Source organism: Corapipo altera, unplaced genomic scaffold (genome assembly GCF_003945725.1).
Source record: "Corapipo altera isolate COAL_440 unplaced genomic scaffold, ASM394572v1 1b, whole genome shotgun sequence".
Lineage (NCBI taxonomy): Eukaryota > Metazoa > Chordata > Aves > Passeriformes > Pipridae > Corapipo > Corapipo altera.
Window position 1 is genome coordinate 10,772,926 of NW_020884881.1, and position 23,584 is coordinate 10,796,509.

General features: G+C 36.1%; 2 protein-coding genes across 2 annotated transcripts in view; one reads left to right on the forward strand and one right to left on the reverse strand.

Annotated features, from left to right (window-relative positions):
- The window catches only part of FBXL13 (F-box and leucine rich repeat protein 13), a 60,213-nt gene that overhangs the window by 6,101 nt on the left and 30,528 nt on the right, over positions 1–23,584 (forward strand). The window contains 6 exon segments of the mRNA XM_027639994.1: positions 532–727; positions 3,819–3,825; positions 13,836–13,888; positions 15,190–15,207; positions 17,752–17,834; positions 21,101–21,237. Of these exon segments, the coding sequence (XP_027495795.1) occupies positions 532–727; positions 3,819–3,825; positions 13,836–13,888; positions 15,190–15,207; positions 17,752–17,834; positions 21,101–21,237 (494 nt within the window).
- On the reverse strand, positions 7,508–22,222 carry LRRC17 (leucine rich repeat containing 17). Its single transcript, XM_027639801.1, has 5 exons — positions 22,162–22,222; positions 21,171–21,257; positions 12,250–13,124; positions 8,682–8,837; positions 7,508–8,427 (listed from the first exon to the last, which is right to left on the reverse strand). The coding sequence occupies exons 3-5, from the start codon at positions 13,004–13,006 to the stop codon at positions 8,024–8,026; spliced, it is 1,317 nt and encodes a 438-aa protein (XP_027495602.1). The 5' UTR covers positions 13,007–13,124; positions 21,171–21,257; positions 22,162–22,222; the 3' UTR covers positions 7,508–8,023.

The window sequence follows — 23,584 nt, forward strand, 5'->3', positions numbered from 1 at the left end:
GTGTACAACAGTCATTTGAGTCTCAAAGCCTCTATTTGACTCAAAATTGTACAGTTTGAGTGACCCCTGTATAGAGCATGCAATCATTTTTCTGGAGCATATTTCAAATCATACTTAATATACTGCTATAATGAAAACCAGGTTTTATTGTGTGCATTATTGTATGGAAGGTTGCATAGCTAATATGGGAATACTCTTCTGCAAACCACAGTGGAATTTTTCTCTGTTTTCATGCTGACATCTTACTATTAACATACATATCTTAAGTGAAAATTCTTTGAAAATTTATATTATTAAGAAAAAAATCTCTTCAGTGACAGGATATGGAATAAAATTATAAAGTTTTTTTGTATTTTTGCTATCAACCAGTTACCATACCAAGTTTAAACTGTTACCATTGATGTATTATTGTACAGTTACGAAAGTAATTACATTAGAAGCATAAAACTTCTCTTATATAAAAGTTGCTTTAGGAAAAATGACATGGGATTTTATTAACTGTGTTCTTTCTAGTTTCTTCTTCATACTTAGAACTGCACATTCTAAGTGTTACATATCAGATGTTTATATTTCTGCATATGAAGTAGTAATTCAGTTCTGCAAATGGTTATGGACATGGGACATTTTGGTATATAAACATGTAGTAAATATTATGCAGAAATGTCATCCATACATGTTATGTGTGAATCTTTGAGGTTGCTATTCTCTTCACTGGCCTAGCTTTAAAGTATCAGTAAATATTACTTCTTTTTCTTTTTAATTGTAATTCTCTCTTCAAACTGTCTTCCCTCCATGCTTCTCCATTGTCTCATTTTGTTGCCTGTATTTTTCTCTGTGTGTCCAGCCATAATGAAGTGATGTGAGTTTGAGATCTGTAAAACTACTTTAAATGCAGCCCTCCTTCCTTCATTCCAGTCTTAAGGCTCAGCCGTATCCATATGACTGAACATTGCTAGAATGCCATGGAATGGTTTATATTATGTGTGAAATGCTGTCATATGACAAATAAGATTGGATTGCAAACATGTGCTTTAATATAAGAGAATGACAGAATCCAACTCTCCTGATAATTATCACAGAATCACAGAATGGTTGGGGTTGGCAGGGATCTCTGGAGGTATCTGGTCCAGCCCCTGGCTCAAGCAGGCACGCCTAGAGTTGGTTGCCCAGGACCATGACCAAGCAGCTTTCGAATATCTTCCAAGGACAGAGACTCCAACCTGTGCTCAGTCACCCTCATGGTATAAAAGTGTTCCCTGGTGTTTAGACGGCACCTTCTGTGTTTTCAGCATGTGCCCATTGTCTGTTGTCTCCTCCGTCACTTGGCCCCACTGGAAGAGCCTGGCTCCATCTTTGCACCCATCCACCATGTATTGTTACACCTTGGTACAAGCCCCCTGAGCCTTCTCTGACTGAACAGGCTCTCTCAGCCTTTCCTTACAGGAAATACTCTCCAACTCCTTAGTCATATTTTTGCCCCCTGTTGGACTCTCTCCACTATGTCCATGCCTCTCATACACTGGGAAGCCAAGAACTGGACACAGTACCCCAAGTGTGGCCTCACCAGTGCTGAGGGGAAAGATCACCTTTCTAGATCTCTTGGCAACACACCTCCTAATGCCTTGGCACATCGCTGGCTCATGTTCAACCTGGTGGTGTTCAAGTTTTAGCACAAATAGTAAGTACTTGATTCTACTACTAAAACAGAGTCCCTCTGGATGTAAAAAATCATCTCAGTCCTTCCTGATACTATGTGTGGAAGTACATGTGACTGTGTGATCAGCGATTAATTCCATTTGTGACAGCATTTTGCAATAGTTTCAGGTCAGTAATCTTTTTTTCAATGTGGTTGTATGCTCCACTAAGCAGAGAAGTAGGCAGGAAAACTAAAACCTCTATAATCAGTGTGAGAGGTTCAGTGCTAACTGTGAAGGTGTATTGACTCGTTAGGAATCACCTGCATCCTGACTGTTACTCAGCCATTTTTTCATGAAGAGTGGGAAAACATCAAGGTAGTGTTTTCATGAGAAAAAACTCTTCTTCTACAGCTAGGCAAGATAGCAAGAAATGTTTTTGGTTCCTGGCACAGTTTTACTTCAGAATTTCTGTAACAGGGGAATGGTGCTGATTGACTCTTTTCTAGCCTACACTTTAATTGAATGCAAATGCATAAAAAAGAAAAGGAAATATTTTTTTATATTTGAAATGAAAAAGTGTATTTTGATGTTTTGAGACTATAATGCAAGTATTATTTAAACAGATTGAAAACATGATTGAAATTGTTGATGCAGCCTACAACAATTTCAGTGTGATTTGTTTTGTTTTAGAAAGTGACTGTAATTATGGGTGAGAACAATTTGCTTTCTAGATTGGTGACGAAAAAGAACAATTGGCCAAGAATAAAAAGTATATTTGATCATGGTCTTGGCTTTTAAATCACAGGATAAAATAACATTCTCAATTATATCAGCATTGTTGTTTAGTGAAAGAATTTAATCCAATATCATAATGAACTTTGACAGCTAATAAAGAAAGCAAAAATAAATCATACCCAACCACATCACATCCTTTATGGGTGATGTACTTAGAAATGTTAAATCCTTCTATGATCTTGTTTTCCTTATGTATTTTTGTACAAAACTAAAATCATAGTAACGTTTATTGTGTTTAGAGCTAAAAACATGTAAAGAACAGTTGTGACAGAATTTTATACACTAACTGCCTTTTCTGTCAAATTATTTAACTGATTCATATCTAGTGTTCATTATATCTATTTGAACATCAGTATGTTGGTTGCCATCCATTTCCATTTCTCTGTCATATCAAAGACACTAAATTCAATTTGTGTACATATCGACAATACATTTTCCAATTTTTGTTGATAATTAATGTTTTCTGTAGGCTCAAAATCAAGATTACGTCCACTTGCATCTACTCAGTGCTATTTTAAACAAATTGTGATGAGTCAAATGTGACAGTCTACAGGGGCTTTTAGAAAACATTATTTATAAAGCTGTTTCCTCTAACTTTGAAGATACACACTAATTCTTTTTAAGCATGGAACACATATAAATCAGTGCGCTATTTCTATTTAGATTAATTGCATATGTTTTTATGTTAAAACTCACTGATATTTATCATACAGCCTACTTGTGCCATTCTTTTGAAGGTCTTGTGTATAGTTTAAGATTGCTGAAAAACTATTTTTCTATCTTTTTTTAGTGATTGAAAATCATATTGATATTCTCTTTTTTTGACATTTTTTCAGCTAACAAACTGAGTTGAACTGTCTGTTCAATTATAGGCTGCAGATGTGATGAACCTTTCCATTTGAACTTCCCCAAGCTACAGTTCTGACCTCATCTTTTCAAGTGAATCCAAAATTGCACAGATTTTGGCAACACAGATTTATTGTTAATGTTAAAGCATCAGTTATATTAACTGTGGTTTAGGTATGTTCAGCTGGCTAATCATATTAATTTTTTTTGGGTAAATTAATTATCTGCAATTTTTAAAAATTGTTTTTTTGTACTCTGACTGTGGTGTATTCATGAAATAATAGTCATTGTCTAATATCTGCATGTGAATGTTAATATGATTCCAGCTCAGACTTTTTGGCAAATCAGTGTGTTACTGTGCCAAAGAAGAATCACTATATGAGATGCATGGATTATAGCTCAGCTGTCTGTGGTATTTCTCCACCTACTCAGTGATCTCAGAGAATTGTTTGCCTTCTATGTGTGACTGGGGACTTCATCTAAATGCTGTCGCCTTTATTCATAGTGCAGGAGCTAAAATTTCCTCAGAAACTTCTGAAGTGTTTTAGTTCCAGTAGTGGTCATAGTGTTGACAGATCTATTCTTTTTTCCTGCACTCTGTCATGGCAAAATATGGTGCAAAATAATCTTTTCTGTGTTTCATGTGGCTGTATAGAGTGTTGCCTTAAGAGACAGCAGAAAACAAGACTCAGAGCCAACTTAGTGTATAAGATAAAGTGGGTGGGTCCTTTAATTCCAGGCCTGAGGCCCACAGGAATACACATGATGTGCCTCTTGTGTCCAGGGGGTTCCACAATTTAAGGTGTTAACCCATCCAATCCCGGGTTTATCCACCCCCCAGCACCTCCCCCTGGCATTCCCCTCTGGAAATTGAGGCAGGGGGCTCTGGGACCCCCTCTTCCTCATCCTCCTCATCACAGCACATCCAGTCCTTGGAGCTTCTCCAAAGATCTGGACTTGAAGGTCGCTGTGCCTGGGTGGTATCTTGTTGTCCAGGCCAGGGTGCAGATGTTCTTAAATGGAATGAAGGCCTACCTTGAGGGAAGTCTAAACAAGCTAACAGAATTTTGAGGGAGTGATATGGAATGGGGTAACAGTGTTGGGAAAATGTGTAAACTACTGTGCTAAAGGGTGAGGGATATAATATAGCTACTTTAAAATCTACAAAAAGCTAAAAATCCAAAAATCCATAGGCATCGAGAGAGAGGCACACTGTAGTTTATCCCTTAAGACAGCACTCCTGGTACATGTCCTGCATGTCAGGAAGGCAAGGCAATTGTCTTCATGCAATTCTATCGTGGAATTGTTTCCTGGATATGGACAGAGAAAGAAAGGGAATCAAGCAAAAGATTTCTGAAAGGAGAGACTCAAAGAGCATATAAAGGAAGAATAATGCCCATGATTTTCTTTTAGACATGGAAGTGCTTCTGGGATTGTGCTTCTGGGATTTTGGTGAATAGTACAGAAACATAGAGATGTCAACATTAAACTGTAGTTTGTGAATGTGGTGTTTGATGGAGGGTGTACTTTACAGTGCATTTTTAAGAAACTCAGAGAAATAGCAGTTAACCCCATAATGCTGAACCTTTTATCAATTGTTAGTAATTTCTCCCATATATGTGTTTTTTAAATATATTATTGTCTATTTCCTTGTGTTCCCTCCTTCTGCATCATCTTCCTAACTCCTATATGCTTTTCCTGTTCATACAATCTTTTCTCAAGGAATTTTCTACTAGTCACTGTCAGGAGAAGACACTAACCTATATTACCCTTACCCCAACCTCATATTTCCATTCATTGTTGTGTTCTTATACTATTTGCAGTTGCAATTACTGTCTATTCTGCCACATCCTCAGTGTGGGTGTCTGCAAATGCTAACATGCAGAAAACCCTAACAGATTCCAGCTAGATTTTCAAGGAGAGCTTCCACCAATCACACACACCTTTTTTAATTATAGGGAACTAAACCACCACTTGAATAGTTCTATATCTATTTCATAACAATTCTCTTGTATCCTTGAAAAAACTGAAATGTGCAATTTTTTTTAGAGAGTAAGGAATAAAATTGTAGTGCATTATAGTTAAAAGAACAGAACTTCCAGCTATTCCTTGAAAGCTCCAGAGGCCATCTAAGGAAAATAGTACCAAGGAGAATTCCAGCATTCAAAACTTCAGGCCATTTTTCTCTTCACTGCTAGAAGTCTTTCCATTTGTTTATTTCCAGATGCTTAATCAGATCTGCTCTTGCATGGAGCTTTGGAGCTGACGCTGATTTCACAAGTCCACATGGAAACTTTTATTTGCAGAGTAGTTGTTGAACAATGTTCCTTGTTGATATGTCCCTCCCTCACAGATTTCACACTTAATAGTGTCACCAAATATCTTGTGCTGTTAGATACAGGCAGGATGTTCAGCTCATTATCCCCCTTGAACCTTCAGCAGATGCAGCACTTTCTGGTGCCAGTGTCTGGGAACCCTGAATGATCACACCCCTCCCCTAACTCTGGCTTCTACTGAACAATTGTCCTATTTGTCACTGTGTACCACAGGTTTTAGCCTTGGTCCCAAGAGGGTCGTTCGTGATCTGTTTGGGGATCAGGGCCTTTGAACAACAGCGATTAGGCCACTGCTTTTGGTCCTCTGTCTTACTCCACTGCTTTTCCAGTCGGTACCTTTTGCTGACCACAGAGATCACAGATCTCTCACACAGATTTTATCCTGTATTCCTCTCCTAGATTGCCTTTTCTACCCAGACTTTAGCCTGCCTTAAGCTAGTATTTTTTTTCCTAATACTGACTCTTTGCAGAAATTAACTTATTATGGTTTATAAATGCATTCTTTCCTACTCAGCTTTTCTCCATTGACTGCGCTGCCAATAACAGATGTTCTGCTGTGGTTTCATTGTCTGTCTTTTCCAATCAATCTCACTACTTCTCTGCTGAAATAATCCTTCAGAATCTGAGAAGAGGAGGACTACTTCACTTAATGCCCACTACTGCTTGTGCCAGATTTTTTTTTTTACTTTTAGCACTTTCAAGTTTCCAGAATATACCCCATGTAGTGAATATAGCTGGCCAAATGGGATTTTCCTCTCTGTTCCATCTTTTCAGGATTAACCTTTAATAGTTGAGATAATACTTAAGATATTTCCAGGAACAAGGATGAGTCAGATACTGTTGTATTTTTGGTATAAAGTTTTTGAAAGATGTTGTGGAAGAAATGGCTAAATTATTCAGTTTTATCAGTAAAGCACCATTAAATATATTCTTAATCTGAATAAAGGGGGACATGAAGGAATGCAGTTAATAATAGGATGTGTTTGCTTTGAGATTCTTTGGAATTCCTATCACCCATAATAACTCCTGAATTTTTCCTTTATGTTGTTCTTTTATTTCATGTTAGCACAAAAGCACTGAATGCTTTGTATTGCACTTGAAAAACAAAATGTGTGACCTTTTGGGCTTGTGGTAAAAGCACCAGAGGAATGCACAAACACTGCAATTGTCTGCAGATCTTTAAAGGAGCAAATTTTCTCCCTGGAGTTTTCCAGAACTTCTTCCAAGGTAAATTTAAAGCCAAGAGAAATTTAAAGTTTTGGCCCTGAATATCTACCCTGCACTTACGCATTTCTTACTGTCCTAAGTATATCATGTAGGAAGGAATTTTGTCTTTAGAGATCTCATCTACCCAGCTGAGGCATTTGTACAGCTCCATTATTGTAGTATTAGGGTAACCACAGGTTTTAATCAATGTGTATTCACATAGACAGTTGTGTGATAAGGAGGTGCTGTAACGTGCATTTTACAAATGAGCTGAGGAAAGGGTGAACTTTGAGAATGTCCTCTCTTCTAGTGAGCTCTCAAAACCATACTTACCTTCAGTTTGGATGGGTACTGGAGTGTTGGATGCAGACCACAGCATCCTTCACATGATCCTTGTCACCTGGAAGTGATGTCATGTAATCTGTGTCAAACTGATATGACAACCTAAAATTCTTCCTAGAAGGATTTCAGCTCTGCCTACCTCAAAAACCAAACAAGGCAATTATGAACATGTGGCACTGGAGTTTGGGAACCAACCATGTCTTGACTACTCATGGCTTTAAGGCAACTCAGGTGCAGAAGAGGCTAAGTTATTCACTCAAGACTGAGCAGGAACACTGGTAAATCAGCAAGTAGAACCCACCTTCTGTGTTTGAATCTTAATCAGTATAACAACTGCCATTCCTGTTTTTCTAGAATTGTATTTAAGGTTAGTCTTCAGTTTGGTTTTTTTGGTATACAATGAAACAAGAGGAAGTCAATACAAAAATCTTAGAAATGCTTTCTGGGAATATTTCAGGAAACTGATAGATACAAAGAACTGTCAATACATTTGAGAAAAAGGTGTCGGTCACAATCCTGCAGCTATTTCTGTGTGAACACATAAGATGTGTTCATACATAGGATAGCTCCTCCCCGCCACATTATGTACATTTGTGTCTATCGATTTCTGCTGCATAGTTTTAAATATTTACCAAAAATGTTTCACAAGAGTGTCCAGAACAAATCGTCAGAAACAATTACTGGATTAAGGATGCTGGATAACTAATGCCATTCTGTAGTTATTATCTGCAATACACAGAAATCTTTGCAGGCAGATAGTCTTACAAACAATCAGTATAATTAGCAAAAAATGTAAACAGCATGTTTTTCTTTTTCAGAGTATCAGATATTTAAATGTACTAAAAAAAAAGAGTTCCCTTACTAGCCTATCACAGTGACAATTACACCGTGCTTCTTTACTGTTTGAACTGTTTGCTCTTTGTGTCGCTCCCATTCTTCATCATCTTTGTCCAGATCAAAAGTTTCTGGATAAATGGGAAGCTTGTCTTTTGGGCACTCCTCATAATAACTTCGAACGTATTTTCCAACAGACCATCCTTTATATTCCTCAGGCATTTTGCATTCTAGGCCATTGTAGTGAACATTGTAGTGATGCTTCAGCCAGTAAAAAAGATAATGAATGTTGTAATCACATCTCCAAGGATTCTCTCTCAGCCACAGTACTTTCAGAAAGTAAAGATCTTCCAGTACTCCATATTCAAAATTCTGCAAGCTGTTGTTTGATAGATCCAGCTCCTCTAAGTTGTTGAGGCCTGAGAAAGCAGCTAGTCAATAGAAAAATAGTTATTGGTACCTTATGAAGATAGCTTGGAAAAAACCCTGCATATCTCTGATGGGAAAAACATGCACTATCTACAACAGGAAAACATTTTCATAATTACCCAGTTATTAGTTTTTTTTGGCTTCTAGATTTTTAAATCTGTTTTCCGCCATGTTTATATCTGATAGAGACATAATCAAAGTTTATAATTAATAAAATAGAAATCACTTTTTAATGAATATTTAAAATTATTCTTACCAGGATCAATGTAAGCTATTCCATTACTGTTTAGATTTAATATCTTCAGTTCACTGACATCTTCAAACTCTTTGGCTCGTAGTTGTCTTATTTTGTTGTTGGACAAATCAAGTTTAGCTATATCTGGAGGTATGTTACCTGGAACTTTCTTTAAATCTTAGAAAATGAAAAAGACATAGCTTTTATCAGCTTTAGATTATTCTTACTGCTTAGCTATCACAGTTGCATCTCAGACAGTCTAGCATTGTTTTGTGTTTTCTTTCCCTTTTATTCCCTCTACTAGTGTCACCATATTTTTTCAACTTCTAAATTTAATTTTTGTTTACATGTGGAAATTGTTCTCTTATAGTGAAGGCAAGGTAAAGGCTCTTTCTGTGTTTTATATTTTTATTTTAATAGAACTAGACCATTCACATAGGGATAGGGTAGATAGTGAAGATACTATGCTAACAAAAAGTGTGTGTGAAGGGCTTGATCATTTAAAGAAAAGAAACCAGAGTAACTATATAAAAATCCATCCAGGCATCATAGTGGCATTCTGTCTACTTCTCTATCCTAATTGTATAATTTGTAGCCAAAGTAGCCATGGACCTCGTAGTCATCTGTGTTCATATTCTTACAGTGTTCCTTGCAAAAAAGAGTTCCAGAAAGAATAACTCCTAGTGCAGTAGTCAGGGCACATGCTTGAGAAGTGCAGACTGTGGTTTGAATCCTCTCAGGGTAATGTTAATAAACCAAATCTCTAGGATTATATTTGCTCAATGAGAGTTCTAATTCTGCACTGTCATTACAGAAAAATGAGCAGTATCTCTTATTTCACCATCTTTGAATGAAAGCAAGTAGTTTCTGATCTGTACTGAAATTTGTGTGATCACAGTACTTCTGAAGTTTTGGAGATGTCTGATGAATCAGGTATTTTTGAGACTAAAGCAACATATCAGAGTCTTCCTTTCGTTTATCTGATTATAAGCAGAGCTCTGGTATTATAAATACATAAATATTATAATTACTCCAGCCTGCTGTGGTTGGATGACTTCCTGCTTGTGCAGATGTCAAAGTTTCAGGGCCTATTTGTCACCAAATGAAGGCAAATAAGGCTTAAGTTTAGAGACTTGGAAGACTTGGCAGTACTAGAAAGCAGAGTTTTTTCAACTGTTCTTGTAAATACAAATTCTTTGCAGAAAAGCAAACAGAAATTGCTTTTGCTTCCAAATGTTTTTATTTCTTTTTATTTGTAAAACAGAATCAAGGACATAGGGTATTTCATTCCGGAGTACTGAAAGGTCTGACATATCACTGATCTGGTGAGATATAAGCAAATAATTCAAAAAAGAGAACATACACATGGTTAAATGTATTTTTAAGATGATTCTTTCATGAGCTTTCTGGCATAAACTGAAAGCTCCTGACCTGTTGTCATACCACTTTAGAGATATTCATACTCTGGTACACTGCTCGTCTTTGCATCCACTCCATAGTAAAGCAATAATGGATTGCAGCTTTTCATGTCATCTTACTGCTTTGGCAACGGATGCACCTTTTTTTTCTACTCTGAAATCTTGTCCATGCAGATTTAGAGAAATTTTTATGTTTTGCTGGGATTTTGTGTGCATTATACTCCAATTTCTGATGAAAATACCAATGAAATTGTGCATCTTCTGTATAGTAATCATATACAAAGACAGTAAGTACAATGCTTTCATCAAAGATTACCATATGTTCAGAAATGCCAAATATCCATGGGATATCTGCATCCAGCTGTTAAGAATATGCACAGTAGATCTGGTACTTCCTAAAAAATATTGGAACATACTCACTGTGTCCATGCTAAACATTCAGAAAATTCTGGACTGATATATTTAGTTCTTGACCTGAAGGAGGGAGTCCCTGTACCCTCATGTAGAGGCTGAAGTAATTTTATTTCTCCATTATTAGTACCAAAGACAATAAACCATTTTTTAAATACCCTAAACCCCTGTGAAACTCCCACAAAGATCAGACTACATCAAATGTTTCTATGAACTCAGAGAAAAAAAGTAATATTTTTTGTGCCAAAAGTTTTTGAGTATATTCATATATTCAGCTCATCTCTTTGATATCACTAAATAGGGAGAGCTGTAAAGTCAATCTTTTCTTATATTAAGATTATAATATATGCCTGGTTTTTGTTCAATAGCACAGTTTACTGAAGACATAAAGTAATAATGATATAATTAAGATCCTATGAAGGATAATTAAGACCATGCTCTTTAATCTAATAATTAAGATCCTACCTACAAGGAAAGGTGAACATTAAAAAATTAATAAATGTTAGCCAGTAAAGCAGCAAAATCATTAACAAAAAAGATGTAGCAGCTGCATGGTAAAACAAAGAGAAAAGTGAGCCATAGGGAGAAGAAAGGAATTCAACAGCATGGAAAAAAGAAAAAAACATGGACCATTTTTAATGGAAATCAAATACTGAAATTGTGAATTCCTGATTATCTCCTCATACTGCACTCTGAGCTTGTCTCTGGCATTAAGGTGCAAGAGTAAGGGCACACTGAAGTTTTTACATAAAATTAAGTAGCTCTTAAAGCAAATAGAAGTTTAATTGTTCAAAACATGCTGCAGTGATCTGGTATTGCAGGCTAAGCTTTGAAAAAGTTGGGAAAAAATCCTCACAATGCTGGCTGCTTCCAGTAATGCTTCTTATTTCAGAATTGTTATGTTAAAGAATGATTCTCTTCTGAATTTTTTTGTTGTTTGCTTTGTTTCATCATGGGATAAAATATGGGAAATATAAAGCACAGATAAATGTGCACTTTTGTGTTGATATATATCCCATCTGGTTTACCCTTAAGGCTTAACTGTGGCTTTTAGGAGCCTGAGAAGGATTTAGGAATGGAATGGATCCAAGTGTCTGAAAAACATTTCTTGAAGGCCCTTCGACTTTGCATTGTTTGCTGCGTATTGGGGAGAAGAACACAGGGGAGGTATTTCTTTGTGAACACAAGCACACAATTTCTTCACTTAGCAGAAGAAGTCTTGCACAGCAAATGTGAGGATGCAATGGCTTTCCCTTGCAATCAAGTTCCTTTGGGCATTGCAAGCACAGCTGGCTGCCCCAGCCCTGCTTCACAGTTCACTTCTGTCAAAGTTATTGCTATCTTTGTGCTTGTACACTGGAAAGAAGAAAAGACTCTCTGTGCTTTTCTCGATCAGTTCAGCATTTCAGCACAGCTTTAATTTGTCTGATGAGTATGTTTATAGTTGTAAAATCAGACTACTAAGGTGCTAGTCCTTCAGTAACTTAAGCAATATTCTTAGGTTTATTCTGGTTGATTTTTGTTAGCTATCTTATACTAGAGTACTAAGGAGTATCTGTGGAATTGGGGCTGCAGAGCAGAGATAAAATGCAGAAAGAATTCCTACTAATTGCTACTAATTATGAGAGAAAAACAACTGAAAGTATCAATTTAAGTGAGTACTAGTACTATATTCATTTGCAGTACATAATATGTAAATAAATGTAGTAAGGAACAAGAATATTAAAATCATTAATTCAGTTATAATGATAGATACAAACCTTTTCTTTTGCAGTTCAGAGTTGGTACAGGAAACACATACATGTGGCACAAAGAGGAATCAAATTCTGGTTTGACAGGCTCAGGCTTCTCCCGTTTTATGTTTCTGGGGTCCTGCCTGTCCTCTTCACTACATAGTTGATCAGCTTTTATCTGCTTTAGCTTTTGATTTTTCAGTTCTATTGGGTACACACATTTGGCATAATTTCCCAAATTTCTGTTTGTTGGAACCTGTAGCATTGTAACAAGGGTTTCTAGTTCACAGTTGCAATGCCAGGGATTATCATAAAGGCGTAGGTAGTTTAGACTGGGTGTATAAATAAAAATCTCTTCAGACAAACTCTTAATTTGGTTATGCTGAAGTAAAAGTGTGGTAAGTTTATTCAAACCGAAAAAAGCCTCGCTCTCAATTTTTGATATATCATTCTGTTGTAAATCTAGACTTTTCAGTGCTTTATACTTGGAAAACATATTATTCTTCAATTTGCGAATCCTGTTTCTTGCTAGCAGCATGTGTTTTATATCCTCTGGCCAATCAGGTCCCACAAAAATCAATTTTCTCTCCTGACAATCTAAGTATTTCTCATGAAGGTGAGTGTAAATATCACATGTTAGACCTTGGGCATTGCGCTTAACAGTGCTAGATGCTCTCCTTAAGATGTTTTCCCTTTCATTGTTTTTCAAACTCCTATTCCTTGTCCTTCTACAGTCAGATGCTTTACAAAGAAAAAGTAGTACTACAATAGTAACTAGTTGCATCCTGACATTCAGCTGGCGCCAGTTATTTTCTGTGACAGCTGGAACAGTTGAAATTTTTGAATAGTCTGAATCAGTGTTGTACAGATCTGAGGAGGCACAGCTGGGGTATGTGGGATCCCTGTGTTGGAAGAAAAGTAAAACATTAGAACAGATGAAATGGGCATTTTCATAGAGGCTTGTACATAATATGCAGCATTCAGTCAAGTACTCAATCATCACATTACTTGGAGCTTCACAAACACTTTGAAGATTTAATGTCCTAACTTTGTTAGTTAGTTAGTTAGTTTGTTTGTTTGTTTTTACTGTCTCTGGTCTACTAGGTCTACTTGATAAAACACGGGAAACTGTATGGACCAATTTCTAAATTATCTGTGTCAGGAGGTTCTTGTGTTCAGGAAAATGGCATCAGGTTGGATCTTCTTTACATTTAAGTTAATCTTGGAAGTTGGGTTTGAAAGAGGAGTTTGAAGCTGATATATTCCAGCTTTCTTGGTGCTAAACAGCTGGAACACATACACAGTCAGACCAGGGAAAGTCATCCAGTGACTGTCAAACTCACAGTTTTAGTCTGCACTTGAGTGTGGACTTGTTTTCAAGTCATTTTCTCAAGTCAGTTTGCTCCAACTCTGTATTCTACTTTTGGGGTTTGTGCTTTCATCTCAGTAATGTACTGTGACCATGAGTTCAGGATATTGGCCTAGATGGACTGAATGTGTATGAGGAATTCATATACTTATGTCATATGCTGAGAATTTGAGCTGTTCACCTTTAATTATAATGTGGGTTTGGTTGGGTTTGGGTTTTTTTTTGGTTTTGTGGGTTTTTTTAGGTGACTGTAGAAATTTGCAAGTTTTGAATATCTCTGAATGCCAGGGGTTAAATGTAAAGGCTATAGACTTTTCCTATGAAATTTAATTTATACCAAGAGGGGAGATTTTTTCCTAGTGCTGTGGTTATTTGGGTACAAAAATGTTCCTGATAAAAAATAAAGACTTGTGTTCTCAAGTACTTTGAAAATGGAATTTAGTAGGATTCAAAGATAATCAGTGAAGTTCTCATCGGTTTCATACTGTGCCAGGGAAAATCATATATTCCATTTCAATTAATTTTAATAAACAGGCTTCAAAACTTCACCAGTTTGGGAGGAGGGTTTTGTTATTATGAGCTTGGAGTTGTTCACAATACATTTTAATACTATATTGTTTTCAGGTTCCTTTATTCCTTCCTTCAGTAGTACACTTGAGCTGTAAAAACATCTCACTAAATTTCTTGATATTTTTGGGAGCTTTTGAAAGGTGTCAATGCTATCACCATCATGCATTTGTCCATTTTTTTCCAGTTTAACATTTTCAGTTTTATCTTGCTTCCATTATTTCTCTTTAATGTTTTTGTCATTACTGTCTCTGATGGAAAAACAATATTTCACTCTGCCTTAATTACCAATTTCTTAGAAAAGACACTGATATGTGAAAATTTTTCTAGTAATAAAATCAATCTAAAGATAAAATTAATATTTTGTTAAGAAATTATGGTTATTAATAGACAAATGATGTATACATCCATTTATAGGCTATCCTAGTTTTAGATATATAAATAAATAATTTGGTATAGTTTAGTTGTCTTTGTAGTGAAGTGTACATGCAGGGTTTTAGCCAAGAAACATGCCAGTATTTACACAAAAGGTTTTAAAAATTACCACAGATCAACTACAGCTTATGTACTTGATGCAAAAATGGCTTATCATAGTCAAGTTAGAGAGGCAAGAGCTGCAGAAGAATCATGAGATTCTAATTTGTAATACTCTGGTTTAGTTCTGCTTTACATATATCTTCATCTCTGTCCTATTTATTGCCAAGTGTCTTGTTCTCATATTTTTCACAGATTATGTAAAATTCTTTGCTATAGCAGCTACAAGGAATGGATAAAGAATTACTATGAAGTCCTTTGAGTAACACTGTAGAATCAGCTTGCTATATAACATAATATTTGCTATATGATGTTATAATTGCAGTGTAATATTTAGAGGTTGTGTGCCTCTCCAGGGTCATGTTGATTGTAGGTTCCTGCTTTCTGTCCAGTGTCTGGACTGGACTGGACTGCGTGGGCTTATTCCATCCCAGCTGTAGGACTTAGCGTCTGCCTTTGTTGAACTGAATGAGGTTTCTGTCAGCCCATTTTTCCAGACTGAATCTCTCAGAATAGCAGTTCTAGCCTCCAGTGTATCAACAGATCCCCCAATTTGGAATAATTAGTGAATTTGCTGCGAATGTATTCTGTTCCTACCATCCAAACCATTTATAAGGACATTTAACAGTCCTGGCCTCCATACTGACCCTTGAGGGATGCCAGTTTCCACAGGACACCAGTGGGACTTTAGCGCTATCAGTGACAACCCTTTGGGCTCGCAGTCAAGACAAAGTTTCACTCATCTTGAAGTCCATTTACCCAGTCTTTATTTTACCAATTTGGCTATAAAGGATACTATGGCCTGTGCTGAAGGCCTTGCTGAAGTCAAGATGCACAATAGATGCTTTTATCCCCTTATCTGTAGATCCAGTAATTCCATCATAGAAAACTACCATCTTAGTGAGGAATTCTTCGCCCTTGGTAGATTCACACTGGCTGCTTGCTGTGACTTTTTCATCCCTCATGTTCTTGGACGGGGCTTCAAGGAGGATTTGCTGCATAGCATTCCCAGGGACTCAGGTGGAGCCGACTGGCCTGTAGTTTCTTGGATCTTCCATTTCCTGAAAATGGATGTGACATTTCCTATCTTCCAGTCATTAGGAATCTCCTCTGATTGTCATGAACTTTCAAAACTGAGCAAGGCCTCTCAGTGAGAAGAGCCAGCTGTCTCAACTCCTCAATGCACCCTGTCTCACTCCATTTCCTCAGGTGCTCCCTGACATTAACTTCTACCATGGGTATTGCTTCATTCCCAGAGACTGTCCTCATAGGCTCCAAGCAAGGCACCTGGGAAGCCTTCAGACAAGCCTCAGTAGTAAAAACTGAGGCAAAAAAGTAACCCCTTTTTAACCCTATCCATTATTCCACAGCCCTCCAGGGCTGTATTCCATGAGATCCTGTTAAGCAGATCCCTGAACAAGCCAAAATCTGCTACTGAGTTCAGGGTTTTTTCTGCTGTGGTTTGTCCAGTTTTCTTCTCTCAGGATTTTGAACTTCTCTTTTTCATGGTCACAGTAACAAAGCCACTCTAGTTCTTCATGTTCCTTCACCCCTTGAAAAAAGTATTTCCTAGACCACTTGTCAGCCAGCTGGATCAAGAAGTTGTCTTCAACATACTGTGGAAGTCCCTGAATTTTTCATGCCCAGCCATATTGTTCTTCCAGCAGGTGTCACAGTGGTTAAAGTCTCTCATGAGTAACCAGGATAAGCAATAGTAAGGCTTCCTTCAGCTGCCCAAAGGTTTCATCTGCTTCTTTACTTGATCAAGCAATTTGTAGCAGATACCTATCCCAATGTAATCCTCATAGGTCTAGCCTCTAATCCTTAAAATAAGCTCTTGATTGGCTTGTCATCCATTCCGAGGCAAAGCTCCATGTGTTCAGGCATAACTTTGCGTAGAGTGCAACCCATCCTCACCTTTCTGGGCTATCATTCCTAAATATTCTGGAACCATTCACTGTACCCCTCCGCTTGTGTGTGCTACCCTTTTGAATCCCTGGAGTCCCAACGAAATCACAGCTCTGTATCTGTGTGTGGACTTTGGTCTCTGCTGGTTGATTCCTGTGCAACAAGTGTTTGTGTTCAGAACTTGGGACAGAGCCTTGGTTGTGCTGCTTTCATGTGGAAGGTTTTGGAGTTTTCCCTCATCATGCTATCCCCCCCCAGTGCTTTCTCATCACTGCCCGTGCCTTCAGTCCTCTTCAGGTTACAGTTATCTTCCATCAACATACTTATTTTCATTGATATCTCCTCTCTCAAATCCTTCGTTACAGGAATATATTTCAAAAGCACAAACTGTCCTCTTTAGAGTTAGTTGATTGGTATTGAATTACCAGCTATCTGGATTGTCCTTTTGCCTGATAACTGAAATAGTGACAAGGTGACCACAATGTGGCAAAAGGTATGCACTCAACTACTACATTTTCATGTAGAAGTGCTGACTTTTTGCCTTTCTATTATATTGACATTTACTGTGAAATGTTCTTTGTACTAGGAGATTTGTTCCTATTATATAGTAATGGAACGATATATAGAACACTATAGGTAGTACCTCTTCTGCAGGTCAATAAAATGTAGAAGCACTATAATTACTCAAATCTAACATTCCACATAGAAGTTGGAACTAAACAGGAAGAATTATGTAAATTATATTAAGGGTTAGAGAAATGCGCCAGAGCTCATGGATAAAATTCACCAGTGGTTTTAGATTGGCTAAGAGTAATCTTGATTTACCAAAATGTGTAAACATGTGCTAACTTTCAATCATATGAAAAGTTCTCATGCTCTGTAGGTCTGTATAGTGTATGTATCCTCGAATTAAAATGATAAAATGACCATACTTCAAGCGAGTAAGGGTAGCATCAGATGTCTCTCAGTATTCTACTCTGAGGATTCCAAAGAAAATGGCAATAAAAATTATTATGATGATTTAAAGATATTTAATCATGGCTTTTTTCCCTTGAAACTCTGCATAAAAAGGTCAGATAAATTAATGCAAATACAAATATAATTTTAATATACTTCTGGACTTTTTTCATTAGTCAGGATGAATTGATGAGACATCAGAAGGCTGCAGAGCTCTTCTCTATTTAAGTCTGTTGTATAGAGATAATACTAATGGAGTCCTATGACTTTTGTCAAGGTAAAATTAATCAGAAATACGAAAGTGTATTTGTTTTAATCCTGTAGGAAATTTAGAGGCATATGTAACACAAATACTCTTTTTGAGTGATTTGCAGGATTCTGTTTGCTATGAAAAATTAAATGAATGTCCCATACATTTCACTTAGATAGCAGTTCTTTTATCTTTTTAGTATGTTTAAAAATATATGGTAGAGTCCCCTATATATTGCACAGAGTTTACAAAAGTTTTTAAAAGAACATGCTATCCAAAAATGTCTTGTCCATGTCCAGTTCCTCACTGATGATGCAAGAAGTTTGCAAGTTAGATATGTTCTTAATAATTTGTTTTTGAAACACAGGATTGTGGATAGGTGTATTGTGTGAGCCAAGGCCTTGTGTGAAAACTGCAAAAGAAGGATTTATTCCAAACTCTTATTTGGAAGATCAGTGAGCTGAAAGCAGAGAATTTACAATCGTACAAAAGTCTGCCATTCCTGTTTTTAAATGTATCCCTTGAGACCTGAAGTCTGCCTGGCTGGTAGAATTGCTGCATTAAAAGCTGCCATGGAGGACAAGAGATGTGCTGGTCTATGAGAGCAGCCATCACAAAGATGGATATAGATTTGAAGATAACTGTACATTTTTTCCCTTTTCTACGAGGAAAACAAATGTCTTTCTTTCAACAGCATCCCCATAAAGCTCAGAAACATGTTTTTCTTTGGCATTTGCATAATAAATTTTGACTTTTGTTTTTCTTAGTCTGTAACACCATATCCTCATATAACTAACATTTGTTTTGGCAAAGTTTTGTATTTCATGTCTCCAATCTTACCACTCATCTCCTCATTAGTATTATCCTTATTATAATCTCTGTTTTCTCCATGTTGGCTGGTATTTTTAAATTTCCATATATTTATGCTGAAGTTTGGAATGTCATTTCTTTTGATGTGTAAATAGCACATACCAAAGAAAAAATATCCACTATTAAAATACCTTTTGCAATTAATTTGTACCTTGTTAATAAGAAACTCTCCCAAGTCACACATGATGCTTCTGATTTAAAACCATAAGATTCCACTGTTGGTACTGACAATTTTTGGACAAAAAAACAAAGCTCATTGTTTCTGAGGTTATGTGGAGGTACAGAAAGTTGCTGTCCTGTGAAGATTTTGATAGCAGACAGATTTCATAAACATTTTACATCATCTCAAAAGCATTAGCTCAGCACAAGTCCTCTGTATATGGTAACTAATACAAAGTGCTTAGAGGTGGCAGTATTGCATTTCATAATAGTGTACGTGAAGTTTGCTGTGGTATGTCAGACATCCTTTATTGGAACAAGGAGCTAGTGGAGTGTAAGGGTCATGTTTTATTCTCTCATACTATTCCATACAAGCATTTTAACCTCCATATTTCACAACACAAATAATCAGCTACAATTTCCCTCTGAAAAGTTCTGTTGCATTTGGTAGACATGAGTATTGTCCATCAAGAATAAATGTCAGAAGGGGATTTTGTCAGATTGCTTTAAAACAATTATCTTGAGATTGCAAATGTCAAAATTAATTGAAGAACCAGTATGATTTAACTCCTGCAGAATTTAGCTCTAACACAAAACAAGAATTTTTAGTAGTCTGTGTGCTCAAGATTAAGTTTTAAAATGGAAAAGAAGGAATGTGTTAAAATTCTCAGATCATAAAAAAATTAGTTATATGACCTATAAAGAAAATTAACATCCCTTCAAAAGTATTATAAGGTTTTGATCACAGCTTTCAATATGCAGTAAGAAAGGCTTACCTGTGTCTTAAGTTGTGCAACCTTGTAGCAACATATACTTTAAAAAGACTTAGAACTACCAGAGTATAAAATTCAATCTCCTAATTTATAATCTATTTTATCAGATATGTTTGAAGTATGCTTCTCCAAGTTTGATTTTTGCTACTTATTTCTGTGGGATATGACCCTGAAACACAAAAAGGCTTAGGCTTCTACAGAGAAGGATACTTTTATTTCTGTTCTTAATATGAACTAAATATTTCCATTTTTAAAAACAGACACCAGAAATAACACATGCCCTTATTTTCTAATATCTAGTTCTGATGCACATTGTCCATCTTGTTGGGTTTTTTTCATGAAATGTAATCTTACATTTAATTTCTTAATATTTTTGTATTATTCTTTTTTTGACAGCATTCTTTTGTACTTCCTATTTCTTTGTGTTCAGTTCAAGTTAGCATGTTTTCCTACTCTATATTGAAAGTATAAAGTCAGCTCCAAAAGTCAGTATTGCCACTCCTTAAGCAGTCAGCTCCTCAGTGGGTGTTCCCATCTTTCTTCAAAATGCCTGCTTTGGCTGACTTGCAGAACTGCATTACTATATCCCTACAACTAAATGTCTACCAGAACAGAAGGTCCTAATTCTAGGTTTTGATTTTCTGCATGCTTTCATTTGTGGTGCTTGTGGCAATTGTTATTTATTCCAGTTAGAAATGTAGTTCAGTAAAATGAATAGTTTCCAGCATGATATAAACCAAAGCTGCAGATGGAAACTTAAATTCAGAGTATAGATTCTTGCTTTTACAGAGTGCTGTTGGTTAACATTTTCTACTTACACAGTTTGGTCTCTCTTAACTAATGTTTAGTATAAAGAAATGTTTTCCAAAAGAACAGATCAAAATCTAAAATTGCGTGACTCACCTTAGGATAATTCCCTTTTGTAACTCTTTCAATTTTTCATATTCTTTTAATAGTACTCTTCTACATAATTATATTACTTGAGAAGCTTTAACTGCACATTTAAGCTTTTAACATTCTTTGATAGAGATCTGGTTTTCATTTCCAGCAGGCACTGCTTGTAAAATTAATGGCAAAGGAAGTCCAGAAAACTTACACTGAAAAATCATACTTGCAAAGCATGCACAAAAAAGTTCCAATTAATTTTAAAAGTATGCTTTTGCAGTTATTGGAGATAACTTTAAAATTATACTGGTTTCATATGGCTAAACATGTTGTATGATAGTGCTATTCCCCAGTAATTTGCAATACAAGGAGCAGAGAAAAAAGTGCAGCAGAAAGGATTTTCAAACATCAGCAAGAAGATAACTCGATTTCATATTGAACATCTTTTCTTTACAGTAATTTTCAGAATACTTTAACAACGGTATTTTATGTTCTTTTGATTCTGTAACATGTCCTTTTAATAATTTTCTTTCTGTTGTTTTTTGTGGTTTGGGAGTTTTTTTGGTTCTTTTTTGTTTGTTTGTTTTTGGTTTTTTTTTTGCAAAGCAACTTCCCCACTTTACAGTATCTGAGTTTAGCTCACTGCAGAAAATTCACAGGCAAAGGTTTACCATACCTGGACTCTGGAAGAAGCTGTCACAGGCTCATCTGTTTGGAAATGTCAGGTTGCATTCAGGTTTGTAGTTCACGTCTTTCTTTCATACTGAGAAGCAAAGAATCCTTTATATGACTGGCTGCATCCTGCATTCATGGTATACTGGAGCTGAAAGAGTACTGCAGCAGCCTTCCAGGGTTTTGAATTACATGACTACAGCTGTTTAAGTTTTACTCAGGAATAATAGCACTATAGGTTTGGATCCCTTCCAGCAAACTGTCAGATCTATAAACAGCTAGTGCTTACTGCATAATGAGAACAAGGCTTGCTTTTTGTAGCCATAAATAGACTAATTCTATGTCATGATTAGTTGGGGTTTAAAATCTGGAGCTTTGGAAATGCAGTTTTTGCTAAGATATCAAAAAAATAAAAGACACTCTGTGCTGGAAAAAAAAAAGAAAAATTTACAATTGATTTCCTAAAAAGGAATTTAATTAAAAAGTTAATTTTTCTTACTATTTTATATTGCTTTAATATATAAATAGACATAGTATTTATAACTGCAATCAAAAGTAGTTAATATTTTGGATTATTTTAGTATCCTACTAAACTGCTAAAGAAAACCGAAGTTTTAGAATGTGGTACATTTTAGAAACTTTCAAATGTATACTGTATCTTGAAACATACTCCAAAAGCAATATGAAATGCCAGATGGTAAGACAATAAAGACTCCACATACATTTCTCAATACACTGAGTAGATTCTCCATATTACAAAATACCTGTGAAATGATAAAGAGGTGGAGTCTGAATAATATCATGGTTTAACTTTGCATCTAATAAAACCTTTTCAGAACCAAGGATGAAGGCAGATGGGGCAACAGTCTTGTTCTAATTGATCTTTACTGAGTATCTGTTTCTTTTTTATAACAGTCATCCTGAGACTGTTGTGCAGTGACAGTGTGAAGTTTGAAATGAGGGCTGAGATTAGAGGAAAGTTAAGAACTACCTACCTCTGAGTTACTTTTTCAAAATGCCAGTAATTGGTTCTGTTTCCCAAAAGCATCATTCCTTCTTGTTCAGAAGTGTCATCATGAGCTGTAGGGCTCTGCCTCTAGAAAGCATGATCTAATAGTACTCAGAGAAAAGGGATCATCATCAGACTGGGAAAACCACAGTCCTTCCCTTCCAGAGGAAAGTGGGCTTGCTTGCCAGTGTGTTTGAGAGCTCTGAAAGGAATTCCACAGCTTGCTCCATTTTGGGTTTCCCCATGATTCTGGAGCAGTGCTTAATGATTATAACCAAGTGCTTAAGTAAACAGTTAAAACAAAAAAGAGCATCAAATTGCATCACAGTTACAGAAAGCATTTTAATAAGGTATTTTTTTTCCCCTCTCACTGGATGAACTAAACCAAAGGGAACTTCTGAAAGGCTAATATTTCAGATTTAGTTAGAAAAATGTAGGGAAGCTATAGTATACATATTTAAATTATGCTAAAAATGTTCTATAGAACAGAATATATATTCTATAGAATACGTATTTTCCCTATTTTTTCATTATTCTTGTTTTCTTCTTTTATTTAGTATTAGAGTTCTTTTTATATGAATTCTTCTATTACCATTATTACTGAAGGATTTGAACATCTATTTAGAAAGCCCATGTGTAAAATGGGTGATTATGCGAATGATTTTGTGAAGTGGCAACTTGAGGACCCAGGCATTTAAATAGCTTGTTAAAACATAGTTAGGCAGAAAAAAGGGAATTCTAGTTCGTTGTCATGAAACAGGACAGTCTTTCCTTTGACTGTTACATTAATACTTGGTGATAACACTGGATGAATTGTAGGTAAGGGGTTTTTTTTGCATAAAACACAGTAATCAAGATCTTGTCCTTATGACACAGGTGGTAAATATTTTCACTAATGAATTTCAACATATTTTCATAAAAATACAGAGATTCTCTTGTGTCTTGCTCAAAGGCTACCCTGTTACACCATTGATGTTCTCATAGCATTATGTAGAAAGTATAAGATTTCTTTGTCCTGCTTCTGAAGCTGAACAGCACAGGAGGAAAATTTTCTGCTGTTAGACACAAAACTGAAAAGACGGGAGGGTATAAAGCAATTGCATGTCATTTATCAACATATTAGGTGGGGATGATACATCTAGAACAGTTTGATGAGAGATATTTCTAGTTAAATTAGAAAAATGGAGGTGTTCAAAGAAATTGACCTTTTTTGTGGTGACATTTGTGGCTGAATTTTTGACTGAAACTATTCTGGCCCAAAATGTGTTAGAACAGTCTGTCACTTGCTGTGGTTTACAACAGCTGGATAAGCCACTGGGAAAAATAAATCTGACCCTTTCATTTCTTGACATCCTGCAGTGTTAGTGGGGACGTCAGGAAAGCTATTGGCAAATGTGTAGGCTTCACCA

Excerpts from the sequence above, each read along its gene's own strand:
- LRRC17 (XM_027639801.1), bottom strand. The coding sequence starts at position 13,006 with ATGCAACTAGTTACTATTGTAGTACTACTTTTTCTTTGTAAAGCATCT. Across the intron at positions 8,838-12,249 it reads TCTGAACTGCAAAAGAAAAG|ATTTAAAGAAAGTTCCAGGT; the intron begins GTTTGTATCTAT and ends TCATTTTCTAAG. Across the intron at positions 8,428-8,681 it reads AATAGCTTACATTGATCCTG|CTGCTTTCTCAGGCCTCAAC; the intron begins GTAAGAATAATT and ends TCTATTGACTAG.